At 46.8% G+C, this 14,346-nt stretch overlaps 1 protein-coding gene across 1 annotated transcript in view; it reads right to left on the bottom strand.

The window, feature by feature from the left end:
• Kdsr (3-ketodihydrosphingosine reductase) overlaps positions 1–12,703 on the bottom strand; it is a 34,422-nt gene extending 21,719 nt beyond the window's left edge. The window contains exons 1-5 of the mRNA XM_006993687.4: positions 12,436–12,703; positions 8,358–8,447; positions 5,707–5,763; positions 3,140–3,205; positions 2,837–2,932 (exon numbers count right to left, since the gene is read on the bottom strand). Of these exons, the coding sequence (XP_006993749.1) occupies positions 2,837–2,932; positions 3,140–3,205; positions 5,707–5,763; positions 8,358–8,447; positions 12,436–12,543 (417 nt within the window). The 5' untranslated portion in view covers positions 12,544–12,703. The remainder of the gene's footprint in view (positions 1–2,836; positions 2,933–3,139; positions 3,206–5,706; positions 5,764–8,357; positions 8,448–12,435) is intronic.
• Positions 12,704–14,346: the final 1,643 nt, after the last annotated feature.

Genomic DNA, 14,346 nt, shown 5'->3' on the forward strand with positions numbered 1-14,346 from the left:
TATACTGTTTTAGTAGTAAGAACCTCAAAAACTATCTAAGGAAGAATAAGACCCCTGCTCACCTCAGCTCTTTCTAGAGAACCCACTAAAATACCAGTAAACAGTAGGTTTATTTGTCCGTTTTGGAGATACATTAGGCTGGCCTGAAACTCACTTCATAGGCCAGGTTGGCCTCAAACTCATGCTTATTCTCCTGCCTCATCTTCCTAACAGCTAGGCTTATAGGTATGAGCCACTATGGCCAGCTAAGAGCTCCCCGCCCCTTTTTAAGAGAAGAAAATAAAAATGAAAGGCAAAGCAACAACGTTTTGAAAGCTGGAGAACAGAGCGCCAAGCGGCGGCGGCACACTTGGGAGGCACAGAAACCGGATGTTGGACGGCAGTGTGTACAACACAACCCCCGAGGGCTCAAACGAAACCCAGAGCTTCTGGGGTGGGGCTGGGTCGGGCAAAAGGAGTCCAAACAGCCACTGACGCTAAACAGGCCAACCCATGCAGTATGCCCCCAGAATGGCGATCGAAGCACCGATGTACACGCCACACGAAGGGGCCTTAAGAACGTGATGCTACACAAGAAGCCAGACGCAAGAGAGGACCACACGATTCTATTATTCAGCAAGACAGACGGAGATTAGCGTGGCCAGGACTGGAATAAGGGTTTGGGCAATGAGAAATACTGACTAAAGTATAGGGTATCCTTTGGGGAGACAAAAATGTTTTGGAATTAGATAGCTACACAGCATCACAATACACTAACTCCCTTCGCTCTAAAATAGCCTCTTTTGCTAGGGGACAGAAGAGAGACCTGTGACGGCGGTGCTTAGGAAGCTGAGGCAGGAGAAGTGTGAGGCGGAGGCCAGTCTGGTGTCTCAAACAAACACACTTCATTTTATTTTATATGGATTTCAGTTCACTTTTTAGAAATTGACATAACAAAAACAAAACAAAACCCAGTTAGATCTTAGGGGTATCCTGCCTGGAAGAAGACAGAACTTCTAGAAAGGACTGACATATATTACGTGAGTTAGACCTTAATTTACCTAGATCATCTGTCTAGACACTGAATGCAGACTCTCCTCTAACACTGGGGGATGCAGACATTTCCCAGTCAGAAGCCTAGGTCACTTCTTAGGGGCTTTGGATAAATCCAAGGAGAAAGACCTACAGATACTGACCCCAAAGTGCCCAACAAGACATGGCCCAAGCCATCACCCTACAGAGAGCTCCACCCGTGGGCACAGAACTCTCCATTCAATACAACGTGAAATCACAGGCAGGGGTCAGCAGACATCCTGTGAAGCCTCCAATACAAAACACAACACGAGCCTCTCCGAGGAAACAAACACATTCAAAAAGGAGCAATTCCTTAGAACCAAAATGACTCAACATTCACAGCACAGGAAAAATGAGATGCGGTTCCAAGAAACCAGGAGGAAGGCCATTGAAGAGACTGAGGAGAAGGCCATGGGGGCTCCTTGGGACCGTCCCAGGCTTGGTCATTCACTAGAAGGCCCCGAGGTCCTCAGCATACAGTGGTAGAGGATTCATTACAGGCAAAATCGTGGAGGGAAAAGACATCAGAGCAAAGGCCAGAATGAGTGAGCACAATCTCAGAAATGTCACCCAAAGAAGCCACTTGGGACCCGCTGAATCACCCCAGCAATGGGTTGTGTCTCCTCTTCAGTGACACCATCACTCACCTAGATTTGCACACTTAGTTGCTTCTATTTTTTTTTTTTTCAGAGCTGAGAACCGAATCCAGGGCCTCGAGCTTGCTAAGAAAGTGTGCTACCACTGAGCTAAATCCCAACCCCCTTTTTTTGGTATGAGTGCTCTATTTGCATGTATGACTGCACACCAGAAGAGGGCATTCAGATCCCATTAATAGATGGTTGTGAGCCACCATGTGGGTGCTGGGAATTGAACTCAGGACCTCTGAAAAAGCTGTCAGTGCTCTTAACCTCTGAGCCATCTCTCCAGACCCTTGTTGCTTCTATTTTTACTCAGAGCTTCATAAAACATCCACGTGGTTACACCGGCATGGCCATCGCAGACACAAGTGTAAACATGCCCACTCCTCCTGCCACACACACACCTTACTTCCAAGGGTCTCAGCCTTCAATTTACTAACTGTTTATTCCCCAATCCAGTCTTTATCCCCGTTCTCAGTACTCTAAACATTCTTACGGCATCATCTTAAGCATACACACACATACTCATAAATCAGACAAACACGCAGACATATGCATACACACACACTCATTCCTCTTTTTTCTAGGGACCCCAAGTCTTTTGCTTTATTACTTCATTTTTAGACTACAATCATTTTCCCAGATTGATTATTTACATAGCTGTTGACATCATCTTTCAATCTCACCTCCATTGTACCCAGATTAATGTATGTAAGTATAAACAACCCTCTTGTATGCTCAGCTGATAAGGGCACCTCAGACCCACAGGTCCTACCATTCTGCTCTTTGCTACCCTCGACTTTCCTGCAAGCCTTGAGTGCATCTATGAGTGTGTGGTGCTTCCTACAGTCAATAAGAAGATAGTTCTGACACTGGTCCAGCAGTCTCGCTTTCTATAAGAAAGGAGAGCAATTGAACTTAACAGAGTCAAGCTTTCAAAACCCATTCCCCTGATGGAAGCTTAGGAGAGCACTAAAACAAGATTGATGCATTGCCAGCCACAAAATGCTTTGCACTTAGATTTCAAATCTAAAGTCCATTTCTTCAGTACTAAAGTAAACCAGTCGTTGAGATTCTTGGCAGGCCTGTTTTAAAATAAAAGGTATATCATTTTGACTCAAGGTGAGCAAACACCTGTCACTTACCTCAAAAGAACTAACTTCAAGTTCTTCAAACTTTCCTGACAGGGACATTCCTGCACAGTTGACCAGCATGTCCACAGGACCCAGCTTCTCTTGTGCCTGGAATAGTCCAGAACATTACATATTGTTCCAAACATTTCATGACAGAATGAAAGACTCACTGTGAAGAAAAACAAGGTCAGTAAATAAAATCCACTGAACCACTGAACCTATAGGAAGAGTTGCCAACTCCAAGCCACATAGCAAAATAATAAGAAGCAACCAGAAGTCAATCAGTGACTGAAATCACCCCGACCTGCCTCTTACCTGTTTTATGACATTCTCCACTTGGTTATAGTCTTGAGACACATCGACTGAGATACAAAGCACCACCTGTTAAAAAGGGAGAAGGGGGAGAGGGTCAGGGCCTGCAAGGTGGCTCATCCGGTAAGGGTGCTTCCCTCAAGCCTGATGACCTGAGTTCTATCCCGGGGACCCACAGAGTGGAAGAACACAGAAGACCGACATCTTCGAGTTGTTTTCTCTCCCTCTCTCTCTCGTTTCTTCTCTCCCTCTCTTACTCACATTCACACACACACACACACACACACACACACACACACACACACACACACACAAAGTATAAAAAATATTATTGGAGATGCAGGTGTCAAAACTAGTGTTTTTTTGAGACCGGGTCTTGTTACAGTCTGAGCTGGTCTTGAACTTAGATACAGCCCAGGATAGCTTGGGGCTCACAATGATCCCCCTGCTTCAGCCTTTCAAACACTGAGATGACAAAGCTACAGGTGCCAAACGCTTGGTCTATCAAAACCGTTTGTAAAGCATACCTTTAAAAATTAAAGCCAACTCTTTCCAGTAACGAGGGCCAAATTTGGACAAAAAATCTCAGAGTTCTAAATCTGCTGTCGGTGTGATTAATGGAAGAACACACCCACAAAATAATACGGTGGCACGGGGCTGTGACAAGGGACAGGGCAGTGGGTGCCACAGCGAGCATCCAGGCATATGGAAAGTCTGGACTAAATCTGTATCTCTGCTGCCACGTTAAAGGCTTGGTCCGTGGTATTATTGGCAGGCGGTGGAACCTTCAAGAAGCAGGGCCTAAAGGCAAGAATGTAGGCCACTGAGGTGTGTCCTTGAAGGGCAGTGTGTATTGAGGACTCCCTCCCCTTTTTCCCAGCCATTGAGAGATGAGAAACTTTGCTTTTTGCCTTGCCCCAGACCCCAAAGCAACAGTCATTTTTGAGCATGTGTGTAAAGAGACCACAATGAAGGTTGCCATGACAGCAATAAACAAACACAAAAATGTGGAAGCAACTTAAATAGCCACCAACTACAGAACAGGTAAGTAGAAGCGGTTTGCACATACAACTGCACATCACATACCAATAACAGTACATCTCAGTGAAGGTGGGTATTAGGATGCATGCCTATGGTCATAACTAGTTAAGAGGTGGAGAGGGGAGAATCATCTGAGCCTTGGGATTTGAGCCTAGCCTGGACAGCACAGCCATGGAAAGAATCATCTCCAAAAAAGAAAATAACACATGAGCTATTTTATATTCAGCAGCACAGATGAATTTTAAAAATAATATAAAACGAAGAAATAAAGTTGCATAACACTGCATTAAAATGTCATAATGTCACATCAATTTATCAAGCTATAAAGTTTATTGGTACTCGTCTAGGGCTAGGAGGGTAGGACAGGAATGGGGAGTGACTGACTGCTAATGGCGGAATGGAGACTTCAGTGTTGGGAACATTCCAAAATTGATTGTGGTTATGGTTGCACAACTCTGTATGAAAACTCAGGAAATGTGTGTCTTAAGTAGAGCAATTGCACACTATGAGAATGGTCTCATTAAGGCAGGTTAAGAAAATAAGAATAATGCCAAAGTTCAAAAAGATACAGAACTTTAAAATATAAGTATAAATAAGTACACACATACACACACATACATACATACATACATAAGCATGCTATTGAGGGGCTGAGGTGGCTAGCTGGCCAAGTGCTAGTTATGCACGTCTGAGGGCCTTGAGTCTGGATCCCCAGCACCCACACAGTCTCAGTGCTGGGGATGTACAGACAACCAAGGGGGCCTTGTTGGCCAGCAAATCGAGTGGATTCATGAGCTCTAGGCTCACCAAAAGACCCTATCTCAAAAACCTAAGATGGAGAGAGACTAAGGAAGACATTCAGTGTCGATCTGTGGCTTCCACAAGTGTATGCACATATGTGCATGCATGTCAGCACAGATGTACACACACAGGTGTATTCATTCACTCACACAAAACTCTATTTAGGGACTCACACACTACCATAGACGGTAAAGGTTTAAAGAAAAGCAGAGAATGGACAACCTCAGGGTCAAGTTTGAGGTGGCCTCTAGAACAAGAGGCTGGTATCAGGCACAAAGGTTGGGGGAGAGGGTCATACATCCCATTTCTTTAAACTAGGTGATGGACGTGCAGCACTTATCTGTCATTAAAATACACATTGCACTGTACAGTTTGGTACCCCAAATTACACAACTAATTTCTCTTCATATGTTCTTTCCACCTAAGTAGTTATTCAAGGTTTTTTTGTTTGTTTGTTTTTTAAGTAGTTGAAATGAAATCATTTTCTCAAGCATCATTGCTTGGCCATTTTTAGGTATGTATGGAAGTCCATACCTTTTGATTTCTGGACTGATCCAAATTCTAGTCATTTCAAACACTTTCATGTTATAAAAGGCAGCCTAAAATGTATTTTAATTGGGAAAGTCATAAATGCCTTCAGTGACCTAATTGCAGCAGAAGCAGCATCCTTTCTCCCCTTTAGACAACTGTCAGTCAGGTTAGAGAATGAATCTAAGGCGCCACCTTACCTGTTTATCATTAATAGAGTGCTTTTCGATTTCCTTCTTCGCCTGCAGCAGCTTGTCCTAAAAGCAACACAGAAACATTCTGTCTGTTTGCATTTGCTCAAAAGGAAAGAAAAGGCAACTGCTTGAACTGACACTACGCTCTGCGGAACAGAACCCACAGTAGTAACTCTGGGCTTGAGAAAGAGAGGCAAAATATGTGAGGCTATGGATAAGTCACAGCATGGTTTTAAATTCACTGCAGAGGTGAAAGAAAAATAACCGAACCTCAAATCCCGATTAACAGCACTCATGCCGAAGGCCAGCCTATTGATGCTAACAGCCTATTGATGCTATCTGCCGGTACTTAGCAGTGACAGAGAGTAAACACACACAACACAATGTTCTGGAAAGTTAAAGGTGTGTGGCTGCACACCAAGAGTTCTTATGCAAGATAACATCAGTATTTTCCTCCTTTCCTATAAAAAAAACAGAGCAAAACTCAATCACTTTTTGGAAGGACTGGATGGATATACTTCTGGGTATAAAATACTGCACAGAGCTACCCAGATAATTGCCAAGTTTTTCCAAGTCCCCCATTTTGTTCTGTTATTTTCAAATAAACAAGTTCAAGATTACAGAACCTAAATTTGTCATAGATTTAAATATAATTTGAGAGCTGTAAAAGAACAAAGGAGGAGGGTCCCGAAGCCCTGAGTTCAATCCCCAGCAAGGCTAAACGCAAGCCTGGAGCTACACAGGAGGCAGACAGAGGTGGGCCAATGGGAAGTCTGACAAGGCCACCATCTGTCAGTCTGTGATACAATAAAGGGGGAGGGGACAGGTATCTTCAAAGGACAAGCAGAGTTTACAAACATGAACGTCTATGACAAAATCATTCCTATTGAATGCTGGGGATTGAATACAGACTGCAAGGAAAGGTTATATTCGAAATTAAAGGCTGTCTTCATGCCAGAAAGCTCTCTGCACACTCACTCCCGCTAGCTGTGATTCCAGCCCGTCACCTGCTCACTGGATGCTCTCATGTCAAATTCCAGCCTTGCTAAAAACTCAAGCGGCATTTTACTACATCTGTGTCTCCTTTCATGTTAGGCGACATTCAAGTGTGTACAACCAAGCCCAGCCCCCTTCTTGTTTTTAAAAAGAAACTGGATATTTTAGACTAATTCTGGATCCTTATTTCTATCATTTTCTCCAGAGATTCTTTCTGGCCTGCCTTGCCCACTAGGCCTTTCCTTTTTTTTGGTTTTTCGAGACAGGGTTTCTTGGTGGCCTTTGAGTGCTGGGATTAAAGGCATGCACCAACACCTCTGGGCTAACTTTAGACATTACAATGCATTTTTTGTTTGTTTGTTTGTTTTGTTTTGTTTTTTCAGACAAGGTTTCCCTGTGTAGTTTTGGAGCCTGTCCTGGAACTCGCTCTGTAGACCAGGCTGACCTTGAATTCACAAGAGATCCGCCTGCCTCTGCCTCCTGAGTTCTAGGATTAAAGGCATATGTTTATTTTGCCAGGCGGCACTGGAAATTTGGTTTTTTATTTTTTTTATTTTTTATTTTTTGATTGGTTGTTTTTTTGAGACAGGGTTTCTCTGTGTAGCTTTGGAACCTTTCCTGGAACTCACTCTGTAGCCCAGACTGGCCTTGAACTCACCGAGGTCAGCCTGGCTCTGCCTCCTGAGTGCTGGGATTAAAAGGTGTGCACCACCACTGCCCGGCTACCCACTAGGCCTTTTCAACTAACCACCCCTACCTAGGCAGCTAATCACTCATGCAGTGGTACCACACCTCATTTTCTCTTCCCTCTCCTTAAAGACAGAGTCTCTCATAGGCCAGGCTAGCCTCTAATGAGCTGTACAGCTGAGGGTGACCTTGAACTTCTGATCCTTCTGCTTTTATCCCCCTAGTGCTGGGGTTATAGGCATTCATTTCATGCTGAGTTCTACCTGGAGTTGACTCACACACCCTGGGGAAGCACTCAGCCAACTACACATGTGCCAAGTCCCTCCTTTCAACAGAACTGTCTAGATCTGCTACAAGCCAAGCAAGCCCTGTCCTCTATAGTCAAGAACAGTGACCATAGAGCAGTCACTGCCCCAGCCCCCGGAAAGGAACAAAAGGGTTTCAGTCACTGCTTCACACTCCGAAAGCAACTTCAGCAAGACTACAGACCCCCAATATAAAGACAAACAGCCCCCTGAATTGGTTAGACACAGGAAAAAACACATTGCTACACATACTGGGAGGGATGAGACTCCGCTGGGGCATGTGGATGCCACCAAAGATGCCTATCATGTCATAAGCAAATTACAGGGAGAAATGAGGGATAAACACCCACACACCGCCCCGCACTGGCTTCTGCCAGCACATCTGTTTGCCTTCAGTAAGACATGCTCCTTAACAATGCCTTCCTTCTCCCCCAAGTTCAGTACACCTCGAATGACAGTGCCTGGCATGCTAACAGCGGTAAACAAGAACCTGCTGAGCTGATCCAACCTCAGCGGAGAAGTCTTGGCCTCAATACAGGAAGGAACCCATAGTCCAGCAGTCACCCCTCAGAGCAGGGAGGAAGGCATCCCAACACAGGTGTGAGCACCAAGTCAGTCCTCGGACTTACTGCGTTAGTCAGGCAGGCACAAGGACCCAGGCACACTTACCTCATTCCGTGCGACCAGAGTTATAAACGCTCCCTGTCTGAAGCACTCGATGGCGATGCACTTTCCGATGCCACTGGACCCTCCTGTGACCTACAAAGACACCAGGAAGACGCCTCAGCAGTGACTCCTCTGCACAAAGCGACTTAAAACAGCTGGACGGGAAGAGGAGTGCAGCTCAGTTGCGGGCACTTGCCTAGTACTCATGGCCCGGGCTTGATCGCCATACAATAGATAACATAACTACGGGTTTTAAAAACTCATCTGCAAGCCAGGTAGGGTGGCGCTGGCCACAGGCCTAGCACGTGGCTGAGGGTCCGCAGGTGATCGGGAGTTTAAGGGCGAAGTCATTCTCATGGAGAGTTTCGTGATAGTAGGACTGCATGAGGCCCTGCCTCAGAAACAAAACAAACCATAAACCTGCAAGAATCGCAACCTCTTTGTAGCAGATTTGTCACTTGGAAGAGTGCAAGCATGAAGGATTATTCTTCAGCAGGGCCTCCTCTGACTGCTTTCAGTGCAGAGCTACAAACTGCACATTGTTTGAGGTCACCAAGGGGAATGTGCCCTACAGTTCTACCTAAGAAAGACTACATTAGTGCTGCTGATTATAAATACAAACAAATCTCATTTCCTTCCTGCACATCTACACAAGACGAGGTCTATGAAACATGTCACAGGGCTAAGGCCAGTGGAAGAGCTCTCTTGCCTCACAGAGGCAAGGCCCTGGGCTTGATCCCAACAAAGACGCACGCGCTCAACGTTATGCTGTCAATGTTCAGAAACTAAAAGGCTTTACAATACTGCATTTAAAATGTTCCATCAAGGCCAGGTAAAGCAGTGGCACACGCCTTTAATCCTAGCACTCTGGAGGCAGAGGCAGGTGGATCTCTGTCTATATAGTGAGTTCCAGGACAGCAGGGCTATACAGTGAGATCCTGTCTTAAAAACAAACAAAACCCACCTCTGTCAAAACCTAGTCATTTTCCAATTATACATCTGGATTACTGTGAATATTTTACTGTTCTAAAACTATGCAGAAAGAACATCTCCCACACTATAATGTTCATATCATCATGAAACCCTCCAAGCGTAGATATGTATCTCTGTGTACTTGAGAATACCTCATTTCTCTTTACCCTCACCTTGACTCTAATGGAGAGATTTACTTGGTAGATAATTAACCAAATGTCTACTAAGGATTATTATAAAACCGTACCTGTTGCCTTGGCTAAATGCTGTCTCTGGGGAGGCTTTTGATATCAGGATATTCTATGAGCTGCTTTGGCAGGGCCTCTAAAATGTCCTCCCATGCTTTACAATGCTGCCTTAGCTGTTGGCATCCCTCAATCACACATGACCCCACTGTCCCCACCTCCAGGAAGCTTTTCCTGAGCACACCACCGGTCTTCCTTGTTTGTCACCATGCACCTTTCACAGCTATCTGATACTCTTGGCTTCCTGGCTGGGCTATCAGATCCCTGAGGACAAATACCAAACCAGTCCATCTCACTCATCACTGAGAATGCCAGCCCCTCGCCCCCTGGCACAACCGGGTACTAAAGAAACACTGTCCTTAATTTGCAGAATGTTCTCTAATGCCATTCCCACAAAGAAAACGTGATGCCAAAGCTTATAAATGAAGTTTCCCTATTTATTGTTTAATAAATTGATGGAAGTGGAAATGAGGTTACCAAGAAAACTTTTATGCTCCAAAGTATTATGTAAATACCAGCCAGGAGTTTCAGGAAAGCAAATGGTGTTGATTCATTTTAAAGAAAACCAGAAGATCCATGCCCTGCAATTTATAATGCTCTCCATAACAGGAGTAAGACCTGGGTTTTGGATCAGGGTGTACAAAAATGATGTTCTTGCCAAGCCAGCTACTTCTTGAGTGACATGTAAGGATACAGTCAGGCTAATTCTGGACTGTGTTGTTCTGGATGCTATGAGAGCTATCAGGGTTTTCACGATGGGTGAGAAAATGTTAAATGTATAGTCACCTGCCAATCACTAAACAGAGGCCAGACGGAGGGCACTAAAGGTAACAAACAGTCTAATTTCCCTTCCTTACACTCCCTCTTGCTGATCACTGCAGATACCATTTAAGTGATCCCATCTCTCTGACCGCGGCATACAGCTCTCACTACGGGCGCTACGAGTTTGCCTGCTGCACCTGGGGGTGAGAAGACCGCACAGCTTCACTGCTGCGACCAGACAGGGGGCATCAGCATGTGGGAACTGCCCTAAAATGAAGCAGAAAGCAATTACAAGTTGTTCACGCTGACACACAGGTGGACAGTGTAAGGTGCAGCTCCCGCTCCTGATAACAGGGCTCAGCTACATCACATCTTACTCTTCTCAGGATATTAAAAGACAGGTGGTGACATCATATGCATAATTCATGCCATGTCACGTCATTTACAGTTATATACACAGAGATAATCACACACACACACACACACACACACACACACACACACACACACACAATTTGTTATACTAAAATAGGATGCCGGGAAAGATTTTAGTGTCCACTGAAGCAGCCATTATCTCATCTGTTCGGGTGACAACATCAAGGTTAGCTGAGAGTACCTTGTAAATGTTGGATCAAAATTTTCATTCTGACTGTGGCTCTCCTCCCCTTTCCCCCAGCTGAACTCCTCTTTGTAAGCAAATTGTGAAACAATTAAGTTCTGTGTATGCTGGTGCACCTGTGCAGAGGCCAAAGGTCAATGTCTTAAGTTTTCTCGCTCACCTTCCACCTTAATGTTTGGGGCAAGGCTTCTCACTGGACCTGGAGCTCAGTCTGGGCAAGCTGGGCAAGCTGGTCAGTGCCCTCCAGGGATCCACGGGTCAGCTCCAGCATTGACCCTCCGGGTGCTGGCGTCCTCAACTCAGGACCTGACGCACTGGCAAGCCCTGCACAGACTGAGCCGTTTCCCCAGCCCTTAATTCAACCTTTTTAGCTATGATTTTGAAGCAGTCTCTTGTGGATATAAAACTTTCAAAACTTGGCATGATTGTAAAGTTTGGCCTTCTCTTTTTAATAACTCTTTCCACATCGTGAATAGCAGCAGCTGGGAATAAGCCAATTTCACAAAGGATAAATTAATGGGAACACACGTTGTCACCCACAAACCCCTGTATGGCACAAAGCACACTACAAAAAATAGCCACCCTAATCAGAGAGTGGGAACTCACTTGGATGCATTCACATAAGTCACCTATGGGCACTCGGGACTGCCAGCTTAGAAACTAGCTGTCCTTCACAACTCCTGTGCCTTGGGTTTGGGGGTTCACACAAGACACGGATTTTAAATGGCCAGGGTTGAAGCTCTGAACTCAGGGGAGGAGGCATAACTAAGCCTGCACATTAGGAATGCGCGAGCTTCCGGCCAGAAACAAACCAAACCACTCATATCTCCTTCCATCTTAAGGCCCTAACCACGCTGGTTAGCTCATCCTTCCGACGGTAAAGGATGCACTGGAGCAGCGATCAGCAAGGCTCTGGCCGAGCTCAGAGTCAAGCCTGTCTGCCCAAGCTGCCAGGCCACCCCTCAGTCACTTCCTAGAACCCTCTGGCTCTGTCACCTGCACATGCCACCCTCCGGTCTCAGCTGCTTGGGTCAGTCCCAGAGGCCCGGACCCTTCCTTGCTGCGGGCTCCTTAGGACTCCCTCGCAGTGGCTGCTCTCACTCGGGTTCGCGCCCTCATCCAGCCAGCCACCGACCGCTGTGTCCTTGGCAAAGTTTCTCAGTCTCTCTGTTGACTGACTCATCGGGAAAACTGAAGACCCAAACAGCCGCAACCAGGGATGCTCCGCGGAGCAGCGAGCGGCACAGAGCCCCCGAGCCCGGGGAACTCGGCTGGCGCCTTCTCCGTGACACTGCTCTGCAGCCCAGGGAGGAGCCCGGCGCCGCCGAGGGCGGGTTCCCGAGGCCGGGAAGGGCAGGGCAGTGCCGGGGCGACGGTGGCCGCTGACCCTTCCCACGCAGCCGTCCCTTCCCGGGGCCGTGGCCTCGGTGGCCCAAGCCGGCCAAGCCGCCCCGGGCAAGCTCAGCAACAGGAGGCCACTCACCACGACGTGCGCGCCGGGCAGCGCGAGGGGCTTGGGGCTGATGAGCGGCGACACCATGTAGAGGAGCAGCACGAAGGCCACCAGGCCGGCGGCAGCCAGCAGCAGCATCTCTCGGCCCGAGCGACCACAGGGAGATCACGCGCACCGGCAGCCCGGAGTGTTTGGGTTTGCGGGCGAGGGCGGCGCCGCGGCGAGGGGAAGAGGAGGAGCCGGGGCGGGGCGGCCTCCGCCGTCGGACTGGCTCCCGGGTCCGCGCCCCCCAGCGTCGAGACTCGGCTGCGCAGGCTCCGCACGCGTACCGTGGGCCCTCCGCCCACGTCGTGGGAGGTTTGCAAGCGGTGGCTCTCGGATCTCCGGATCTTGTTCGTGCCAAAGTCCCGCGACTCCACTCTGAGATCCCAGGTTCCAGTTCGTATATTCCTGGCGCACTTAGAAAACGGTCGCGGCTCACTTTCGCTGTGCGCCTCGGCTGGGAGTTGTGATGATTGAGTTTCGCTGAGGACGGTGTTCACCTTGTTATCAAGGCAGATGCAATCGAAAACCAGCCGTCGCGGCGGAGATTTAATTCGCATACCAGAACACCGATTCAAAGTGTTTTTAGAATAGAGAGTGTCTCACTATCGCCACAATCAATTTGTCGCCCTCCACAGAACTTCTGTAGTCATGAGCAGTTACACCCCATTTCCTCTTACGTCGTGCCCAGTCCTAGGCAATCACAAACCTGTCTCTGGATTCGCCTCTTCATACAAAATGGAGTTCTAATAATATGCCGTTTGTTGTGCTGGCTTCTTTGATTTAGCATAACTTTAAAGGTTCTTCCATAGTATGCCTAACAGCATTTAATTTCTTGTTACTGCCGATTGTATCCTACTGTATTTTATTTTTTCATGCATCACTTCCTCACCACCAACCCCAACAAACAAAACAATGCTACTGGGCCGGAAAGAAGGCTCAACAGGTAAGGGCTCTTGCTGTCCACCTCAAGATTATGTGCTGGGTATCCTGGGACCCACACAACACAAGTGACTCTTGGAGGCTGTCCTCTGGCCTCCACCAGTGTGCTGTGGCATTCACTACCACCATCGCATTCACTGAACAAATTTAGTAAAATCTACGGCAGTATGTAATTTCACACACACACAATGTGTGTGTGTGTGTGTGTGTGTGTGTGTGTGTGTGTGTGTGTGTGTTTTCATTTCTCTTGTGCTTAAGTTGCAGGCTCCCATGCAAATCTGCTTAAGCCATGAGTTCCAGACCTTCCCACTCTCCACTCCAAGACTTCTTATTCTCTATATTATTAAAGTTTTTCCACTCGACACATCACTTTTTTTTTTTTTTTTGGTGGTAAGGTACGAATTTTTGTTTTGTTTTTAAAAAGAAATGCAGTTGTGTTTATAAACAGCAAAAGGAATTCATCTTTTTCTCTCACTGATCTCAGTGCCCAGTATTAATCTACCTGTAGATTTGAGGACACAATCCCTTGAACGTCTAAAAAAGTTGCAAGTTGAAGGTGCCCAAACTCTTCATCTGAAGTGAAGTTTGCCAGACAGCCTCCAGAGCTTCGGGAAAGCTGTTGTTCTTGTGGTTTTGTTTATCACAGGGTAAGGACACAGATCAAAGTTGGCCAAGAAGGGCACAGGGCAGAGTCTGGAAGGCTCAAACACAAAGCTGCTGTTGTAGTCCCAGGCTGGGTGTGCTGCTTTAGTTGGCCTGCTTTGAAGTGTCCTTCAAGATCCAAAAAGACTCCAAGTGGAAGGAAGCTACCAGCCTAAGGTATCATTCTGCCAGACCAGAGTCATGCGATCATGGCCTGGACGGAGCCGGAATGCAGCAGCCCCTAACTTTTGACCCTTCTGTGGTTGCTGTGTTTTGTTTTTCCCCAGGCTGGCTTGATGTTCAGCAATGTGCTTA

Source organism: Peromyscus maniculatus, chromosome 11 (assembly GCF_049852395.1).
Source record: "Peromyscus maniculatus bairdii isolate BWxNUB_F1_BW_parent chromosome 11, HU_Pman_BW_mat_3.1, whole genome shotgun sequence".
Taxonomy (NCBI): domain Eukaryota; kingdom Metazoa; phylum Chordata; class Mammalia; order Rodentia; family Cricetidae; genus Peromyscus; species Peromyscus maniculatus.